At 38.6% G+C, this 21,099-nt stretch overlaps 1 protein-coding gene across 1 annotated transcript in view; it reads right to left on the reverse strand.

The window, feature by feature from the left end:
- STAB2 (stabilin 2) overlaps positions 1 to 14,691 on the reverse strand; it is a 183,309-nt gene extending 168,618 nt beyond the window's left edge. The window contains exons 1-3 of the mRNA XM_044679478.1: positions 14,611 to 14,691; positions 5,529 to 5,662; positions 4,627 to 4,742 (exon numbers count right to left, since the gene is read on the reverse strand). Coding sequence (XP_044535413.1) covers positions 4,627 to 4,742; positions 5,529 to 5,662; positions 14,611 to 14,691 — 331 coding nt within the window. The remainder of the gene's footprint in view (positions 1 to 4,626; positions 4,743 to 5,528; positions 5,663 to 14,610) is intronic.
- Between the last annotated feature and the right edge of the window lie 6,408 nt (positions 14,692 to 21,099).

The following is a 21,099-nucleotide window of genomic DNA, read 5'->3' on the forward strand; positions in this document are numbered from 1 at the left end:
TTCTTTGCCACCACAAAGAGAGCTGCTTTGAATATTTTAGAACATATAGCTTCTTTCCTTTTCCCTTGATCTCCTTAGGAAATATACCCAATAGTGGTAATGCTGAGTAAAAAGGCATACACAGTTTTATAACTCTTCTTTAGGCTAGTTCTTGGGTGACAAATAGGCAAGCTATTCTTGGGATCATACTGGCTTGATTGTTGTTGTTCATCCTTGGTTTTTCAAAGAGGACCAATGACATCACTAGTGTGAAGCCCTGACCTGTGCATGAATTAGAAGTCATAGATCTCACTTTCTCTTCCAGTCATCAAAGTCCAGTGGCAAGACAAAAATCAAGATGACTGGTGATGGCAGGGGGCATAGTGGACGACCTTGGCATCTTTGATGTCTGATCAAGCTTTAAGCATCCCACAAGGTTTCCTTCAGCTGCCCTTGTGGCTGTTGGAATGAATTATTCTTACCTACTTATTCTACCAGAAGTCTTCACATGGTGGGGTAGATATTCCCATTAACATACTTACAGGTTTCAGGCTTGTCAGCCACCCTCAACCTGGTTTAGCCCATCTATTGAGATGTGGGGGGTGACCACTGGACAAGCTACAGTTTCTTGGAACCATAGGTAAGAGCCGAGTGCCAAATGGACACCAAAGGTGAGTGAGCAGTCCTGAAAAAGGCTTGGCAAGCCTCCACCCCAGAGGCTCTAGTCCTCCCTGAACACCCCACACACTCCATCATCTTGTTAGGACTTGTAAGAATGTGTGGCCTACTATTATTAGTAGGGCCTTTTGAAAACCACAGTAATTTCTCTACTTGGTGAGGCATTGGAGGGAAGGAGTGATTTTAGTCTGGTTGGACACAACTACTTGCATGAGTAAAAATTTCTGGGCTTTGGAAATAGATAGTGCTTTTTTTTTTTTTTTTTTTTTTTGAGGATGGGGGAGAAAGAGAGAGTCTGTAACTTAATTGTTGTAGTAAATTTCTGGGCTGGAAATTCCCTCCAGCAGCAATGCCAATCCTCAACTCTTTGGCCACTTCAAGTTTTAGGGAGTTTAGCGAGACATCTAGTGATCTGCTGTGCCCAGAGTTATAGTCCAGGATGTACCAGAGGTGGAATTCAAATGCAGGTCTGTCCACTCAGAATTCAGGTGTATATCCATAAGGGCAATGGTTTTTAAATTGTAGTCTGCTTATCTCTGAGGGTCAGGGACATCCATGAGGACAACACTATTTTCATAACAACAGTAGGATGTTTTAATTTCTAATAAGGAAAATATCAATAGATATAGCCTGTATAAACAAAAGCTCTTTGCCTGGGGGGAGCCTCAATTTTTAAGAGTGTAAAGAAGTCTTGAGACCCAAAATTTTGAGAAGGATTGTCCTAGGCTATGCTGATTCTCACTCATCCATAAATATGATTATACATGTAATATATACCTATATCATATTTTGAAGGGAACACTTAATATAAAACTGGCTCTGTTATATTTGTTTAACTTTTTGAAAAAGAAATACTTTGAAAGTCAGAGATGAGGAAATAAGTTTTTAAAGCCAAGTTCTCTCTTTTTTTAACACTAAAAAACATTAAACCCTTATCTTCTCTCTTAGAGTCAATATTAAGTATGGGCTTCAAGGCAGAAGAGTGGTGAGGGCTAGACAATGGAGGTTAAGCGGATTGCCCAGGGTTAAGTGTCTGAGGTTAGATTTGAACCCAGGACCTCCTGTCTCCAGGCCTGGTTCTCTATTCACTGAACCACCTAGCTGTCTTCAGGTCAGCACCTCTTAACATTGTGTGTCAATGTGTGTGTGCATGTGTGTTCTGGGCTCCTCTGGTAGTCTGGTGAAGTCAATGAACCTTTTCTGAGAATCATGTTTTTAAATGAGCAAATAAAATACCTATGGCTACAGAGGAACCCAGTTACCCTGAAATAAAGGTTTAATTCCCTGCCTCCACTCCAGGTTCATGGATATCCTGAAAATTATCCATAGATGGGGGGAGGGAGAGAGCCTCTGAACCTGAGGTTAAGAAGTCCTAGTTTAGATAATCTTTAAGACTTTTTCCAACTCTTTTATATGATTCTATATATTATGTATTTACAGACGTGTATTTATATACACATATATATGCATGAATAAGTACATGTTCCTCTAATGAGATTTTAGAGAATTAATATTGAGGAAGAGGAAATAAGAGAATAGCTTTTTAAAACAATCAGTGGCATTTCACTTAATTCAATTCCATAATTTAATTAAATACAAATTTTGGTTTAAAAATATCTAATAAGTACCTAGTTAGTTCTGGATTGTTCATGTGTGATATGATCCCTGAGGGGAAAGAATTTTGGTTCTGTATCAGTAAGTGAAGAGGAATACTGGCAGAACCAAGAAAAATCAGGGATTCTATCTAGCTTTGCTAGTTTTGATAAAGGCAACGTCATTTGAATCCCGGTGACAGTAGCTACATGGGTGGTCAAATTTTGTGCCTGGCTTCCAAAGGGGTTCTGGATGACTATGCGGTTGATTTACTGAGAAGAAAGAGAATTTTGCCTTGAGTAGTTTATAGTTGCAGAGCCTGGGAATGTGCTTCCTCCAAATGGAGGCTCAAAGCTTTCTTCCCTTTTCTCCATCTCCCCTCTCCCCCCAGAACTCTTATCTTTTCAGGAAATGTAAAGTGATAGTCAGGATCTTACTTTGTCATCACTATGAAATTCAAGGAGAGACTTTTTCCTCCCCACGTTAGAGGAAGGAAGCCTTTCTAACAAATGTGGAATGCTCACTAGCCAAAGATAAAGGATTGCACTCCCTAATAGAGTGAATGAGGAATAAGAAACACCCAGACTTGGTTTCCACACAGTTTCCTCTTCTAGTTTCTAGATTTATTAGACTACTGCAACAATATTCTCATAGGCTGCTTCCATTCTCTTTCTTCTGCTAAACCTGTATTTTACTTTGTATCTATGTTGTATACATTAAAATGTGTACATATTGTTTTGCCCCCAAAAGAATATAAACTCTGCCCATCAAGATTTCTACATCTGATGTTTTTGCTTAATTGCTTTTCTTTAATAAAGGGTCGCATCTGAAGAGCTGAGGGTGGGAAGTGGCCTAAAGATCAAAAGCATTAATAAAATTAATTAATTTTAATATGTTCATTTGATTAAAAATTAATAAAATAAAATTTAAAAGTTCCCACAAAAAATACAAACTCCTTAAGGGCAGCAATGGTTTCTTTTTTGGTCTGTTTCTCCAGAGTCCAGTACAATGCTTGGCACATAGCAGAAACTCAATAAATGCTTTTTGATTAGCAGCTTTTCTTTTTAGTTTGGTGATTCTAAACCCTTTTTTGCCCCTTTGGCAAGTCTAGTGAAGCCAAGGACCCCTTTTCAGAATCATGTTTTTAAATATATAGTTTTATACTGAAATATATTATAGGCTCGTTTGTGTGATACAGTGGCAAGTCTAATAATATAATAATTTTGAAATAGTTTTTCGTGGTGTTTGATGGGTTTGGCAGCTAGGTGATTCAGTAGATAGAGTATCAAAGGCTTGAATTTAGGAAGACTCATCTTCCTAAGTTCAAATATGACCTCAGATTCTTAATAGCTGTGTGTCCCTGGGCAAGCCACTTCACCCTGTTTGTTTCAGTTTCCTCATGTGTAAAATGAACTGGAGAAGGAAATGCAAACCATTCCAGTATCTTTGTTTTTTTTAATTTAAAAAAATATTTATTTTACCCATTCCAGTATCTCTGTCAAGAAAACCCCAAATGGTCCCAACCGTGTGACCCTGGGCAAGTCACTTGACCCCTATTGCCCACCCTTACCACTCTTCCACCTATGAGACAATACACCGAAGTTAAGGGTTTAAAAAAAAAGAAAAAGAAAACCCCAAATGGGGTCATGAAGAGTCAGATGGGACTGACTAAATGTAATGGGTCAGGGCAGGGGTATGTCTGAACACACTTATAAATAAAATTTACATGATTAACATTTTCTCAATCACTTCTATACATTTAGACAATCAAAAAATAATAAAATCAAGCTCGAATTTATAACATTCATTGAGGTGTAAATGCTCACACTGAAAGTTAAACTCATTTAAACTTTGGCTCCAGCACATCTTTGGATTTGGGTTAGGTACTTGGCGGTTAGATGTGGAGTTAGGGTTGATGATCATAAATTGTATTTTGAGCTATCTATAACAAGTATAATTTTACATGAAAATATCTGTGATTTCCAAATGTGAGAAAATCAGGGGTACTGCTAATTCTTCTATGATTTGTTGCCTTCATTTATAATGGAATTAAATGTGAAATTGTTGTTAGCTGTAAGTGAAAATAAAAAAAAATAATGTCTTCCTCATCCAAGTTCAGACAACCTGAAATATGTTCACAGATATGGACCCCAGATTTAAAAATATTCCTAAATTCATCCTCCCACATAGATTTGTCACTATGCCATGAACAAAAGCAAATTTTTCCTAAACTCTAAATTTTTCTTGTATGTAGATAAACTCAGCAGAGGAGGCTTAGAACATCCCAGTAGTTTTTTGATTGCAAAACTTGTTTGTCTGTGAAACTGAAGACATTTGCTGTGTAAATAAACCCGAGGTAAGAGTATGGGCACTTACCCATGCAGTCTGGTCCCCAGAATCCTGGGCAGCACAAAGGTTGCACATATTCCTTCCTGCATATATGTCGGCATCCAGGTAGAGACAGGGCATAATCCCTGACCTTGAAGGAGTATCTTGGGGACAGAGAAAAAATTCATTAGAGAAGTTTAAGAAGTATTCTAGAAGACTCCTTAGAGGGCATCCTATATACAAGTTGATAAAGTAAAATAACTCATAGAAGTATGTGGGCTGCTTATTGAATCAATAAATCAAATATTTATTAAGCACCTACTATGTGCAGGGCATCGTGCTACGTGCTGGGAATACAAAGATACAAAGTGAAACACTTTGTATTTGCAAACTTGTATTCTATTAATAACCTGACTATTATCCTGTTTGTAGGAATGAAACAAATCCCAGATCTTCTAAAGGAGAAATGCAAGGGAGACATAGAGGCAATGGAGTTCATTTTTTTTAATGGTTCAAATTACTGAAAGGAAGAGGGACTAGACCTCCATTAATAGAGGGAAAGCCCTGGTAAAGAAACTCCGTTTATCCAAGCAAGTTGGCATCTTCTCTGAAACCTGGCCTCAGAGAGTTTTTGAAAGCACTCAATGGTTAAGTGACTTGCCCAGGGTCACACAGCCAAGCATAGGTCAGAAATGAGACTTGAAATCAGGTTTCTCTGGCTTCAAGGACAACTTGGCATGCACCATGCCACATCACCTATCTTTCATTGTGATTAGAACTAAAAGCAATATATGGTTTAAATATTGAAATGGCTATATTTAAGACCCACAGATTTTTTTTTATATATACTATTGGAAGAATGAAGGAAAGTTTCAGGATGTCACTTTGTGATAAGTTCATTTCAGCTTGAAGAAATTCTCTCTGCCATAGGACTTGTCCATGGTACTTACCTGCAATCTCGTACTCCTGAGGAGCCATTGGTCACTTTGGTGTAACCATCTGGACAGTTGATGCGAAGGTTGAGACTACAAGATCGGCATTCAGTTCTGGTGGTAATCAGAGTCTTCTTGTCGCATCTATTTGCCTGGGGAAAGTTATAAAAGAATCTCAATTCATGTTTGTAAACATCTCATCATCAATCATCTTCATTTAAACAACTACTTAACAAGGCCTGGATCCCAGCTATAATGTTGTTAAGACATTGCAAAATGGCCATTTAAAATGGGAAACATGTTTCAATTTGCTTTGATGCATTTAATTCAGTTCAATTTACCACCAAAGAAAATTTTAAAGTCCTCATGTGCAGGGCATTGAACTAGGCACTACTTATTTTTCTAGTTGTTGTTCTGATATATAGTTTCACTGCTGTTATGGAATAGTACTTTATGTAGTCTTGGAGGGTTGCCTGAAGGGTTTAGAGAGGGCAAGGGAGTTATCACCCAACCACTATATGCACAGAGGCAAGACTTGAGTCACCGTCTTCCTGATTTTGAGTCATTTCCTATCTTCTTCTATGCCATCATATAATATGTATACACAGGCAAAGAAAAAAAACTGAACCCCAAACTCCTTCTTTTCCTTCAGGGAGCATATATGTGACCTTGGATACAACATAGGATCATAGATGCATAGAGTTAGAACTAGAAGAGACCTTCGAAGATGAAGTTAAATTTTCTTACGGAAGTGTACTGAGATATAGAGACATAAAATGACTCGTTGACCATCATACTAAGAGTAAGTGGCAGTTAGAATTTTAATCCAGGTTTTCTGACTCCAAATTCACAAGTCCTCCAGCCTACTATGTCAAATATAAGAAAATAAATGATAAAATTGAAGAGGGAGAAAGCACTAACAATGAGGAAAGAAACCAACCTCTTAGAATCAGAGGTGAAAAGGGTTGCATTCCAAGAGGGAGAACTTGTACATAATTTCAGAGATAGAAGATGGCAAATTGGGAGACTAGCAAGTAGAAGAGTTTGGTTGAAAGGTAGGGATAGAGCAAGAGGCAGTTAGGTGGCACAGTGGATGGAGCTCCAGGCCTGGTATTAGGAAAATCTGAATTCAAATACTGCCTCAGACACTTACCAGCTGTGTGATGCTGGGCAAGTCATTTAAACTCCCTCAGTTACATGTTGTTCTTCTGTAAAACGGGGATAATAATGGTACCTATCTCTCAAGGTTGATTTGAGTATAAAGTGAGATATTTGTGAAGTGCTTTGCAAACTTCAAAATCTATGCTGTTATTATTACAAATACTTGCTGAAGGAGAATAATGCTAAATAAGGTTGAAAAAGTAGAGCTATGTCAGATTGTGAATAACATTAGATGTCAAGCTAAAGTATTTATATTTTGTCTTAGAGGCAATAGGGAGCCCATAAATATTTTTGGCCAACAACATTGGTCAGATCTGGACTTCAGGAAGAATGTTTTGGCAGGTATGTGATAGAACAGTGATGGGCAAACTATGGCCCATAGGCCAGATGCGGCCCCCTGAAATGTTCTAACTGGCTGCGCAACATTATTCCTAATCTGGCAAATTCAACGAGTAGATATTCAATGAAACTTCAAAAGAGTTGCCTTAGAAACAGACTGACAGATGAACATTTCCTTTCCTTTGGCCCCCTCTGTAAAAAGTTTGCCCATCACTGTTATAGAGGATTAGAGTGGGTTCTATTAAAAGTCTTCCAAGGGAATTGGTCACAGAATCTACTATTCTCAAGAATTACAGAACCAGATTTGGAAGGGACCTCAGTGGTCAGCTAGTCTTAAATAAGGATCCCCTCTAGAACCTCATCCAATGGTCATCCAAAAGGTTTGTCCAACATTTATATTTATTTTACTGTGTGTCCAGCAGTGTGCCAGAGGCTACAATCTCATTTAAAAGACAAGGTACATAGGGGCAGCTGGGTAGCTCAGTGGAGTGAGAGTCAGGCCTAGAGATGGGAGGTCCTAGGTTCAAACCCGGCCTCAGCCACTTCCCAGCTGTGTGACCCTGGGCAAGTCACTTGACCCCCATTGCCCACCCTTACCACTCTTCCACCTGTGAGACAATACACCAAAGTACAAGGGTTAAAAAAAAAAAGACAAGGTACATAGAAATCAAATTATTGAATAGCAACACAATATGGCATACAATAAAGTATACCACAGAAAAGTTCAGATGGTTTCTCTATGTCCCAGCTTTCTACTCATTGTTTATAACTCAGAACCAGCCTCTGTACTGATACTGATTTTCTTTAACATCCAAAATTTTTTTTATTTTCAATGAACATTTATTTTTTTCCTTCTCATCTCTTTTCCAAATGAAAAAAGAGAAAACAACAATGAATCCTTACAACAAATAAGGATAGCCAAATGAAGCAAATTCCCACATTGACTATATCCAAAAATGTTTTATTCTGAACTTTAAGTCCATCATCTCTTTGTTAGGAGGTGGGTAACATGGTTCATCATGGATTCATTTGAGTCAAAGTTTATCATTGCATTCCTCAGAATTCTTAAGTCTAAGTTGTTTATTGCATAAATTGCCTGGTTCACACTTCACTCTGCATCTGTTCTGACAAGTTTTCCTAAAACCATCCCCTTTCTCAGCACTCTGCTGGGTGATGATTTGTAAAATATCTATTATGAACTATGAGCTATTGTGGTACAAATCTCAAAGGGAAATAATTTCTGTCCTCAAGGGTTTGGGCACATGTAAGTAGATACAGAATATATACAAAATGAATATAAGGTAGTTTGAGGAGGCCAGGCACTAGTAGATGGGAAACCAGGCAAGCTTGCACCTAAAAAGTAGATTATTCTCTTTCTTCTCTCCTTTCACAGTCCTTCCTATATCAGGGTTTATTATGTTCTCGTTCTCTTTTCTTTTTGATCTATCCAAATTGTATCCATCTTTCAAGAAGCCCTTCCTTTAGGAATTCCCTTCCTACTTTCTTATACCACTTCCTCCAAGTCCCCTAGGTTCCCACAGTTCTTACCTTTCCTTCTCCTGTTCTTAATCAGTACATCTTAGCGTACTGGTTCAACAGTTAGTTAAAGAGTTTTGAGCAAGAGGGCATCTTAGAATTTCATCTCCTTGAGAGGAAGACTATTTGATTTTTGTCAGCAATTAGAAGAGTGCTAAGATTCATAATAGTAATTTAAGATACACTTATTGAATTAAATTGAAGTAGTGAGGTATAATAGATAAGGTATTAGATTTAGATTGAGGAAGATATGGGTTGGAATCTCATTTTAGACCTTTATTAACTGGAATTCTGAGCAAGTCATTTAACTTCTCTGGGCCTCAGTTTCCTCATCTGTTAAATGGGGAGGCTGTACCTGAAACTCTCTAAGGTCCCTTCCAGTTTCACTTCTATGATCCTACCTCTATGACTTTGTACAAATCATTTGTCCTATCTGACCCTGTTTCTGACTGTAATATGAGGGGATTGGACTGAAAATTGTCTAAAATCCCTTCTAACTTTTAAATCAATGATCATACAAATTATTGAATTTGCTCCCCTAGCTCTCTCATTTTATATGTCTCTGATGGTCTAGTCTCTTCTATCTAGAATTAATTCTTCTTTTTGTAAAAAAAATCACACTCTCCTTAGAATTGACAATGAGTATTGATTGGTTCAGGCAGAAAAATGCTAAGAGGTAGGCAACTGGAGCTAAGTGACTTATCCAAAGTCACATAGTTAGAAAGTGTCTGAGGCCAAAATTGAACCCAGGACCTGCTCTCTATCTACTGAGCCACCTGACTGCCCCAAATATTTCTGTTGTTTTTTTTTATGGCATCTAGTAAATTCTGGGCATAAAATATATGCTTAATAATATTTTTATTTATATCATCAGAGCTATAGAACTAGAAGGAAGTCATTGAATCCTTCATTTGAGAGATGAGGAAACTGAGAAGAGTAAGGGTTTAATGACTTGTTCAGAGTTACATAGCTCTGTCTGAGGAAGTATTTCCCAACTCCAAGTCCAAAGCTCCATGGTCTCTCAATTCACATTGATGAGTATTTCTTAGGTGCCTATTATGGGCCAGATACTCTGCTAAGTGCTGGGGATACAGTGACTAAGATAGAACAGCCCGTGTCCTTAAGGATTAGAGATCTATAGCTGGAAGGATTCTCAGAGGACATCTAGACCACTCCTCTCATTTTATCAATGAATAACTGAATTCTGGAGGCTAAGCAACTTATCCAAAGTTGGGCAGGTAGTAAGTAGTAGTGGTGGGATTTGAACTGAGGTCTTCTGACCTCAGATCTACTGCATATTTCACTATGCCAAAAGATCATTCAAAAGTCCTTTCTAATTTTACTTGTATTTGAAGTTGCCTAAATAGATAGTATAGGTAAGAGAAGTCCACCTCTTAAATGGTCCAAATTTGAAACACAAACACCCTGAATGCTCCAACCATGTGGTAGACATGGCAAAGCAACAAGAGTACTGGCTTTGCAGTTAGATGCTGTTGCAGTTCAATCATTTCAGTCATGTTTGACTTTGTGACCCCATTTGTGGTTTTCTTGGCAAAGATATTGGAGTGGTGTGTCATTTCCTTCTCCAGCTCATTTTACATATGAAGAAATGGAGGCAAACAGGGTGAAATGATTTGCCCACTGGAATGATTTGCCATTTCCTTCTCTAGCTCATTTTATAAATGAGGAAACTAAGGCAAACAGTATTAAATGATTTGCCCAGGGTCCCACAACTAGTCTCAGGCCAAATTTGAACTCGGGTCTTCCTGATTCCAAAGATGGCTCTCTATCTACTTTACCACCTAGCTGCTCTAGCAGTTAGATGACTCTCATTTGAATCCTGGTTCTGCAACCTTGGGTGTCTCTGTGGATCTCTTCTCCTTTAGAGATCTCAGTTTTCTCATCTTTAAAGTGAGGGGGGTAGGACTAGCTGAAGCAACCCATTTTAGCTCCTACCTCTAAAAGCTACAATCATTAAGATTTTGGTTTTTCCTTTTTCTTTCTAGTATTAGATCTGATCTCTAGGGGATGAAAGCAATAGCACTTAAAGTAATTCTAAATGACACTCTGTGGAACTGCTAGTATCTTGAAATCAAATTCCAGCTTTTTTTTTCTGAGCAGACTTTCCTGTCTTGCACTAGGATTTTGTCTTTAATTAGAGCAAATATCAGTTAATATAATCTGTCCTTCCCATTTTCTCCCATACTTATTAGGCATTTTCCAATATTTCTTTCTTAAAGTGCCTCTGACTTTTAGAATTTTCCTGCCAAATTAGGAATGTCATTCTCAGCTTCAGAAATTCTTATGCCCGTAAGGGAACATAAATATTAATTCTTTCCACCCATGGCATCAACCTAGGTTAGCCCTTCTGCATCTCTTGCTTGGGCAACTGCCACAGCTTCTTAATGGGTCTCCCCGTTTCTAGTCTCTCCCTGTCTCCAAACCATCCTCCATAAAGCTGCCAAAGTGATGTTTCTAAAGCCCAAGTCTCAATGTGTTACTTTTGTACCTCATTCTTTATAATTTGTTTCCAGCCTCTTTCCAGATTTATTATACATTACTCTCTTTTTCACACTCTACTTTCCAGCCACAGCAGCTGACTTACTACTTCTCATGCAAAACATTCCACTTTCCATGTGCCTTTGCATGGACTGCCCATTCTTAGAACGTACACCCTTTCCCCAGCTTAGCTTTTTAGAATCTCTAACTCATCAAAGCTCAGTCAAGCGCTAGCACATATGAAGTCTTTCCTCATCTACCCAGTTGTTACTGGTCCCTCCCCAACTGCAGTGTATCTATTTGGAATCTATTTAATATCTATATGTGCAAATTATTTCCCCTCAGCACCTTGAGGCAGGGAATATTAGATTTTTGTTATATTTCCAGTGCCTGATATAGAGTAGGAACCTAATAAATACTGGTTAATTGATTGCTATACAATGTTTCTAAATTTGGGGCCACTAAGGCGGTGCAGTGGAGAGTGCCAGACCCGGAGTTGGGACAGCTCATCTTCCTAAGTTTCAATCTGGCCTCAGACACTTAATAGCTGGGCAACCCTCAAAAGTTATTTAACATGATTTGCCTCAGTTTCCTCATATGTAAAATGTGCTGGAGAAGAAATGGCAAATCCCTTGAGTAACTGCCAAGAAAACCCCAAGTAGAGTCATGGAGAGTTAGCCAGGACTGAAAACAACTGAACAACAAATTTCCCAATTTGGATACTTCTGTATGATAGAATAGCAAATTCAGCTTTGAATATCAGTTGAATATCAAGATCTATACTGAACCAAGCATCTCAAGCCTTGTAACAACAATGATGATGATAGTGTTAATGACAATGATGATTCCCACACTATAAACACAGATTTCAAAATATCCTTGAGAATTAAATAAAAATACTATATCAATATAGGTCAATTACTCTAAATGGTACATTTTTTTGCCAATCACTTACACATGAAATTGATTTAATTTAAGAGAAATATTTTTAATAGCTATCACCATTTACAATCTCCAAGCTATATGGAACAAAAAACTTTCGAAATATAGAGACCTGGGCAAGTAGATCAAAATTATGAGGGATCAGAATGGAGTCGATATCATTCTGTCTGCTACTAGTCTCGTCCCAAGGATGTGTTTAAATGAGTCTGAAGAAGATGAGCTTAATCTGGGTACTTTTAGTCAATTACCAAAAAAGGTAGGTTTTCTTTAACCATCTGGGAAATAGTCCACAGAATATAAAAGATTGATAGCAGCATAAAATTCTTAGGATCTTTTTTAGCCAAGTGTCATAAAAAGATGAGAAGAAAGTGATAAATTATAACAAGGATCATGACAACAACAACAATAATAATGTTCTAAATTGTAGAAGGATTATCCTTCAGGAACTTGATTATGGCAGAAACAGGGCAACATACCACTACAGGCTATAAAAACTTGGCATTATAAAAATGAATAATTTTGAAGAACTTAACTCTGATTAATGTAATGATAAATCATAATTCTAGAAGGTGCAGAATATTACTCCTTTTCTGACAGAGAAGTCACAGACTAATAAATGGAATGAGACACATTTCTGATCAAGACTGATATGGGAATTTTATTTGCTTCAATATATTTATTTGTACCATATTTTTGCTTCCTCTCCTCTCCCCTTATTTGTTTGGTTATTTTTGGCCCTGACCCCATTTGGGTTTTTTTTGGTAAAGATATTGGAATGGTCTGCCATTGTATTCTCTAGTTCATTTTATAGATGAGGGAAAGGAGGCAAACAGAACAAAGACTTGCCCAGAGTCATACAGCTTGTAAGTAACTGAGGCTACATTTGAACTAGGGAAGATGAGTCTTCATGACTCCAGGCCCAGCACTCTGTCTACTGTGTCACTTAGATACCTCAGTGAAAGGCAAAAAAAATTCTTGATCATTGAAATAAAATTAAAGAAGTTAAGACTTCCAAAATATTAGGAAGATACTACCTAATATATTACATAATTGTATATCAGATGCTTGAAATCTTTCATAAATCAATAGAAAACTCACCTTCTCATAGAGAGGTGATGGACTCAAAGTACAAATTGAGAAGTGTGTAAGCTTTGGATGTGATAAATTATAGAAATTTATTTTACCTGATTATAGAATTATGTTATGGGGATTTGTTTGTCTTTATCAGTGGAGTAGGATGGTGAGGAGAGGTGGGAAGGAAAGAAAATGAATATTTATTAGAAATTTAATAGTAATTAAAATTTTAACTTTAAAATTTAAGATAATTAAGAATTTAAAAAACCCACCATAAGCTGTAGTAAATCCTGGCAGATGACAAATCCTTGCTCTATTAATTCAAACCTCAAAATATACTTGAGAACAAAGCAAATAACTGTACTATAAGTGGACTATTAATGCATCCTGAACTTTTGCCCACAATTGTTCACATATTGCATTGATCCATAAAATGTCAGAATAGTTTTAGTAGATATTGGCATAAAGAATATACATAATTTCAAGATACAAGTAAAAAGCTTTTAAAACACAAAGACACTCACCCCATATATTGAGCTTAAATTTCTTTTATCAAAGCTAACTTATAGCATGTATCTAGGAGTTCTTTGGAAAGGAAAAGCCTTTAAATAAATGACAAAAGGCACAGTGGATAGAGCACCAAGCTTGGAGCTGGGGTGGACCTGGGTTCAAATATGACCTTAGAGATGTCCTAGCTGTGTGACCCTGGGCAAATCACTTAACCCTGTTTGTCTAGCCCTTGCCCTTCTCTCTTAAAGTTGTTACTGTGACAGAAGATATTGAGGATTTTTTAAAAGAGAAAAATAAATGACAAAAAAGGACTAGTGGCCATGTGTCACAGTGCAGAAAGGGCCACCTTTTTCGTCAGGAGGTTCATATTATGCTTCTGAAGCAAGCTGTTAGGATTAGGGTCTAGAACTAGAAGGTTCTAGCTCACCTTAGAGGTGGGAATTATAGTGAATGATTTTATAAATGCTTAAAGCAAAAGTTCTTAATTTGGAGTCTGAATATTCAGAACACATTTTGGAAATTGACTATCATAATTCGTTTCCATTGTCATGCTCTGTATTTTATTTTAAGCATTTCAAAATATTATTTTGAGAACTGCTTCATCCAAGGGGTTCATTATGCCAAAAAAGGTTAAGACCTCCTGAATAAAGGTTTGGAAAGCCCTTTACAGATGTTCTGTCATTTGATCCTCTCAACTACCCTGGAAGGTAGTTTCGATTATCACCTCCATTTTACAAATGAGGAAACTGAGGCTCAAGGAGTTTAAGTGACTTTTGCAAGATGATATCATAAGAAGTGGAAGAGAAATATAAACCTAGGTGATCTGACTTCTTTCCATTACAATAGGTACTAGTTGTGTGGCCATAGACAAATCATTTAACCTCTCACTGCTTCAGGCAGTCACAGAGGAGTTGCCAATGTGCATTATTGAAAGAATTTTTCTGCATCGTGAGTTCCCCATACTGATGAAATCATAAAATTGGGGGAAGGAGGAAGGATGAACTATTACCCCCCCCCAAAGACCCAAAGTTTGTCTTACCTGCTCCAGAGTTTCAGCTAGTGAACAGAGAATGTATATGATGAAACCAATAAGGACTGAAGACTTCAGGCTTTTTCTCATCATGAGGAATTTTTGCTCCTTCTACCCTCTCCCCAGAATTCTCTAATTTTGCAAATGACCAGATAGGAGAGGGGGGAGCTCAGCTGTGCATCATCAACTTTTCTCTTAGCTGCTCTAACTCCTTCTCTGTCCAGTCCTTGCCTTTTAGTCCCTTTAAGTCAGTTGCCTTCTCTTCCTGTGGAGAACCTCAGGACTGAAACAACAGACATGGGAAACCTGCCCTAAGCAGGAAAAATGCCAAAATACAGGATTTTAGGGAAAACGACCATTCCAGTGGGGGATCCACGCTACCCTTGCTGAATAACAGGATATCCTGAGAGGCAGGGCCACAGCAAGGCATGTCTGTGCCCTCCACAACTTTTAAGAACTGTCCCCAACCTCTTAGGTCCTGCTTGACCTGCCCCATGATCCCTTGCCCTGGTCCAATTCACAGCACCAAACCAATAATTCATTTCCCTCTCCAAGGCCTGGGCCCCATGCCAGCTCAGACGAATAGAATAGAACTGACCAGACTTTCAGTTTGTCAGCATTGAGTGCCTAAAAGGAGGGTTCTGTTGGTGGTTACTTCTGTGTCTTTAGTTCTCTTCTCCTTTATTTATTGTTCAGTCATTTTTCAGTGATATCCAACTATTTATGGCCTCATTTTGGGACTTTCTTGGAAAAGATAATGGATGCCATTTGCATCTCCAGCTCATTTTACAGATGAGGAAACTGAAGCCAACAGGGTAAAATGACTTTGCCAGGATCACATAGCTAGCAAGTGTCTGAGGCTAGATTTGAACCCAGGAAGATGAACCTTTCAGACTTTAGACCAGGCACTCTATAGGGCTACAAATGAACCCATTAAGGGATTTTGAGACAAGAGTGAGGTGACTAGATCTGTGGATCAATAGTCCCCTACATTCTACTTCATCTCTTCCATCTCCTTGCAGATATATCACCCAGGAGAACAAGGAATAAATTTCATCATAGCTCCAGGCTGAAATTTTAATTAGGTTAAATGCAATGTTAATTTATTAGATACCCATTAATTCTAAGGTGGGGCAGCTGGATAGTTTAGTGAAGAGAGCACCAGGTCTAGAATCAGGAAGACTCATTTTCATGAGTTCAGATCTAGACATTTACTAGCTATGTGACTGTAGGCAAGTCACTTTACCCTGTTGGCTTCAGTTTCTGTCATCTGTCAAATGAGCTGGAGAAGGAAATGGCCAACCACTACAGCATTTTTGCCAAGAAGACCCCAAATGGGATCACAAAGAGTTGGACACACTTGAAAAATGAATGGACATACAATTCTAGGGCAAAGTGATGTCATCTTGGAGTCAGGAAGACCTAGGTTTAAGTTCTCTCTGAGGCATACCGCCTGTGTGACTCTGGGCAAATCACTTTAATTCTCCTGGACTCAGATTGGTTCCTTGCCTGTAATATGAGGCTGTTGGATTCCTTGACCCTTGAGGTTCCTTTCATCTCTAAATCTATGACTAAATCCTTTCTTTTCTTTCTTTCTTTCTTTCTTTCTTTCTTTCTTTCTTTCTTTCTTTCTTTCTTTCTTTCTTTCTTTCTTTCTTTCTTTCTTTCTTTCCTTCCTTCCTTGAATAATAATGCCTCCTGTACTGAAATCTACCCAGTCCACAAGTTCCTTGTGGAAGGGCTGCTTCCTAACTCTCCCAAGGGTGGGTAAGTCCTTCTCTATATTTTCCCCTCACTCTCAAAGGGTGATGATAGAGAGAGCTCAGTGTTGATTTGAGAGAATTTTAGAAATGTAACCCACTGTTATTATTCCTGATATTATTTCTGGAGAAGGGCCAGAGCTTTGCTCTGATATATGTCCTTTGGCCAAAGGAGGGTGCTGACAGGGAAGTTCAAAACCCATTTCCTGTAGTGGTTTCACAACAAGTCACAGGTTTTCATGGAAGAATAGGGTTTGAGGCTGCCTCCAAATATTGATCTTGCCTAATTGCTTCCCCACCCTCGCCCCCACACTGATGGGTTAATGGATGGTAAACTGGCTTCAAAATGAGCCAGCCTTGAACTTAAATCTGTTCTCAGATACATCCCAGTGGTGTTACCCTGGTTAAGTCATTTATCTTCTCAGTGTCCCATGCAGCTCTCAAGGACAGTAAATTTAAGACAAGTTGCAGTTCATTTCCATACTATCTCATTGGGTTTTCTATGCCATTGAAATCAGAGTCCTGAATTTTAAAAACCACACGCAGGGAAACAATTTCAAAGAGGCCATCTCTACTACTCTCCTGGTAAATTAAGCCTTGGAGGATTTCTGGAAGTGACAGTGAGGGAGAGGATGGATGCCAAGGAAGGAAAACAGTTATGCCAATTTCAGGGCATAGGTCATTTAGATGAGTCAAGGGAAAGTTTTTTTTTTTAAAGTATTGAGAAGAGTACTAATTTTTTGTATACTAATGAGAAGGTGTACCTTTGTATATCTTGTTAAGAGAGTACATAGCAAGATGATTTTGAAAACACTGTTTTCCAGGCAAACAGGAAGGAATGAGATCAAGGAAGGGTTAACAGTCATTTTCTTTCCTACATCAGGAATTTCTCTTCCTTTCTCTTCACAGTCCATAATGCTTCAATCTATCTTTCCCTATCTGTTCTCTCGGTTATTATCATTCTCTCTCAGTTCCTCACACTCAATTATTCAGTCCTACAAATTAAGCCATTATTTTATTATTCTCCAAATCAATCAATCAATCAAGTAATTAATTAGTTAATTTATTTATTTTTAAAAACCCTTACCTTCCATCTTAGAACCAATATATAGAGTAGTAAGGGCTAGGCAATGGGGGTCAAGTGACTTGCCCAGGGTCACAGAGCTGGGAAGTGTCTGAGGTCAGATTTGAACCCAGGATCTCCTGTCTCTAGGCCTGACTCTCAATCTACTGAGCCACTCAGCTGCCTCCCTTTTTTTAAAGCCATTGTTTAAAATCTTTCCTTCCTTTCATAGCCATATTTCTCAAAGAAGCCATCTACATTCACTGACTCCCCTTCTTTAGCTTACTCTTATTTCTCAATTTTTTGCTGATTTCCAGCCCTAGTGTGGTGACTTATACTACTTTCTCTGAGATTGTCAATGAACTCTTATTTTAAAAATTAAAACACGATTTTCTGATATATTTTGTTTCATCAGCTTTTATTTCCCAAAGTACTTTGTTTCCTTTTCCTCTAGAGCAGTGGTCCCCAAACTTTTTTGGCCTACCTTCCCCTTTGCAGAAAAAAATATTACTTAGCGACCCCTGTCACATCTCCTCCTACTATCACCTCCCCCTTACAGTTATTCACCGCCCCCCCATCACTGTAGCATCCACCAGAGGGCGGTGGCGCCCACTTTGGGAATCACTGCTCTAGAGAAAGTCATGCATTATAACAAGGAAAAGGCCTGAAGCTGTGATTTCATTTCTATAGGGTACTTTCAGGTGAGAAGTCTCTTATTTATGCAAGTCAGCATTTTCTCATTTTAGAGAATTACTCAGAGCAAGAGAACTTAAAATGATTCATCCAGGTGGCCAGTATTTTTCAGAGGTAGGATTTGAATTCAGGGCTTTCTGACCCTGATGCTAGTTCTTTTTTTTTTTTTTTTTTTTTTATCCTGGGACTCCATTCTAGGAGCATAGGGCCACAACCAGTAGGCAATGGGACGCACAGCTGGGAAGTGTCTGAGCCCGGACTTGAACCTAGGACCTTTCGTCTCTAGGCCTGGCTCTCAATCCACAGCCCAGCTGCCCCTACTTTAGGTTGCAGTTTCTTTAGCAGATGTAGTTTTTACAGGGTGGGGGTTGCTAGCCCCACGCCCAACCCTCCTCCTTTTTCATCCGGGCTAGGGACCGTCCTTGGCCCAGGAGTGGTAAGGGTGGGCAGTAGGGGTCAAGTGACTTGCCCAAGGTCGGAAGTGTCCGAGGCCGGACTTGAACCTAGGACCTCCAGTCTCTAGGCCTGGCTCTCAATCCACTGAGCCACTCAGCTGCCCCGCTAGTTCTTTAGTCTCTGTCAAATAGCCTCTCATACCTTATTACGAAGAAGAAAAAAGAGACAGAAGAAAACAAACATTGCATCAAAACTAACCAACATATTAAAAAAAACTTTGACATAGTTGATAGTGTTCCACATTCATAAAGACAGGGTGGGAGATGCTTTTCCAAATTCCTTTTTTGGAGCCAAATTTGTTCATCATAATTTTACAGCATTCGGTTCCCCCTCCCAATTAATTTTATTTGTATCCCTTGCTTTTAAATTGTCTAGACCCCCCCAACATCCCTCTTTTTTCTTTCTCCAAGTGAGCCATACCTTACACCAAAGAATTAAAAAAAAGAGAAAATGGAAGAACAGAAGTAAAAACAGAAAACTGATCAATAAGTCAAAAAAGTGACATTATATTCAATATTTCTCACTTGTGGACCTCCTATTCCCCAACTCTGTAAGGGAGAGGAGGGAAGTGTCTTCTCAGAACTCTTCTTATGAGGAGGTGTTTTCATTTTATTTATACATTAATATTATTAAACATATTAATATATTTTATTTATTTATAGACGGATAACATTGTTTTCCTGGATGCACTTAACTCCACTTGCATTCGTTCATTTAAATCTTTCCATGTTTCTCTGTATCCACATGGAGGTCATCCCTTGGAGTACAATGATATTCCATTATACTCATGAACCACAATTTACACGGAGCAGGGACATTTGGATCCAAGTCCTGCTTCATATATATTTGGGATTCTGGGCAGGTTTTTTAACCTCTCCATGCTACAGGAAACTAGTTACAAAGAGAATTTCTTTCCTGGGTTTCACTACAGCCATGACATTCCACGTTGAGGCAAAACAAGCTAAAACTTTGCTACTCTGTGTCCATGTTGAAATTACTTTCCTGTAGAAAGCAGCTGCTCCTATTAAAAATGTGTATCCACTCCCCAATGGCTTTGGTGTTTTCAAACCGTTACCTTCCTTCTTAGAACTGATACAGAGTATTGGTTATAAGCAGAAGAACAATAAGAGCTAGGCAATTGGGGTTAAGTGACCTGCACAGGGTCACACAGCCAGGAAGTGTCTGTGGTCAGATTCGAACTCAGGTTCACTTATCTCCAGTCTATTCATTCATCCACTTAGCTGCCCTTCCTCAAGTGTTTTACATCGTCTTGGAATATAGTAAGAGTTTAATAAATACTTGTTGATTTATACATACATATGACAGTGTATATATGTATATACATACACACACACCCCCCTGTCTCCTATAATAGAATGTAAACACCTTGAGGACAAGGTCTGTTTCATTTTTTGTATTTTCATTTTCAATTTGGGGCATATAATAGGGACTTAATATGTGCTTGTTGGATATTGCTCAAAAGAATTCACAAGGCACTTGGAAGTAGATTTACTTAAGAGCAATGGGTAGCTCAGTGGATTGAGAGCCAGGCCTAGAGATGGGAGGTCCTAGGTTCAAATCTGGCCTCAGACACTTCCCAGCTGTGTGACCCTGGGCAAGTCACTTGACCCCCATTGCCTAGCCCTTACTGCTCTTCTGTCTTGGAGCCAATACACAGTATTGACTCCAAGATGGAAGGAAAGGGTTTAAAAAAAAGAGCAATGGGGAGGGGACAGCTAGGTGGCTCATTGGATAAAGCACCAGGCCTAGACCCCAATTGTCAGCCATTACTGTTCTACTGTCTTAGAGCCAATTCCTATTATTGATTATAAGAGAGATGGCAAGTTTTTTTTTGTTTGTTTGTTTGTTTTTTTTTGTTTTTTAATCCTTGCCTTCCATCTTAGAATCACCACTGGGTAGTGGTTCCAGAGCAGAAGAGCATTAAGGACTAGGCAGTGGGGGTGAAGTGACTTGCCCAGGGTCACACAGCTAGGAAGTTTCTGAGGCCAGAGTTGTACCCAGGACTTCCTGTCTTTGGGCCTGGCTCTCAATCCACTGAGCCCCCCAGCTGTCCTCCCCTCTCCCCTCACCTTTTTAAGTGGTGACTAATTATCTAAAACTCTGAAGAGCCTATTGCTGGAGTAAGGCAGAATTGTTCCAAAGGAAATAACTTGTAATGTGAAAGTCCAAGTATTGGCCTGGCCAAGCTAGAGCCACTTGTTATCCAGCTTAGATTTTACAAGTACCATTAGAATAATTTTATTTTAGAGAGGGCTGGAGCTCCCTCTTTTTTAGCTCTTAGTCTTGTGCTGAGGAGATATTTTAAAATAAATCAACCGTTTCTATTTAAATTGCTTGGTACAAGAGTCAATTAGGCATCCATTTTGTCTCCTCATTTCACTAAATTCCTGGAATCCATCATAGCTTTGTACAAAGCATGTCTTCCTTTTCCTTCTTATAGTAACAATGGAATGATCTGGTAGTTATTTCTGTTAAAACTATAGAAATAATCAAGGACAGGAACAA

The sequence above is a fragment of the Gracilinanus agilis genome, chromosome 5 (assembly GCF_016433145.1).
Source record: "Gracilinanus agilis isolate LMUSP501 chromosome 5, AgileGrace, whole genome shotgun sequence".
NCBI classification, from domain to species: Eukaryota; Metazoa; Chordata; class Mammalia; order Didelphimorphia; family Didelphidae; genus Gracilinanus; species Gracilinanus agilis.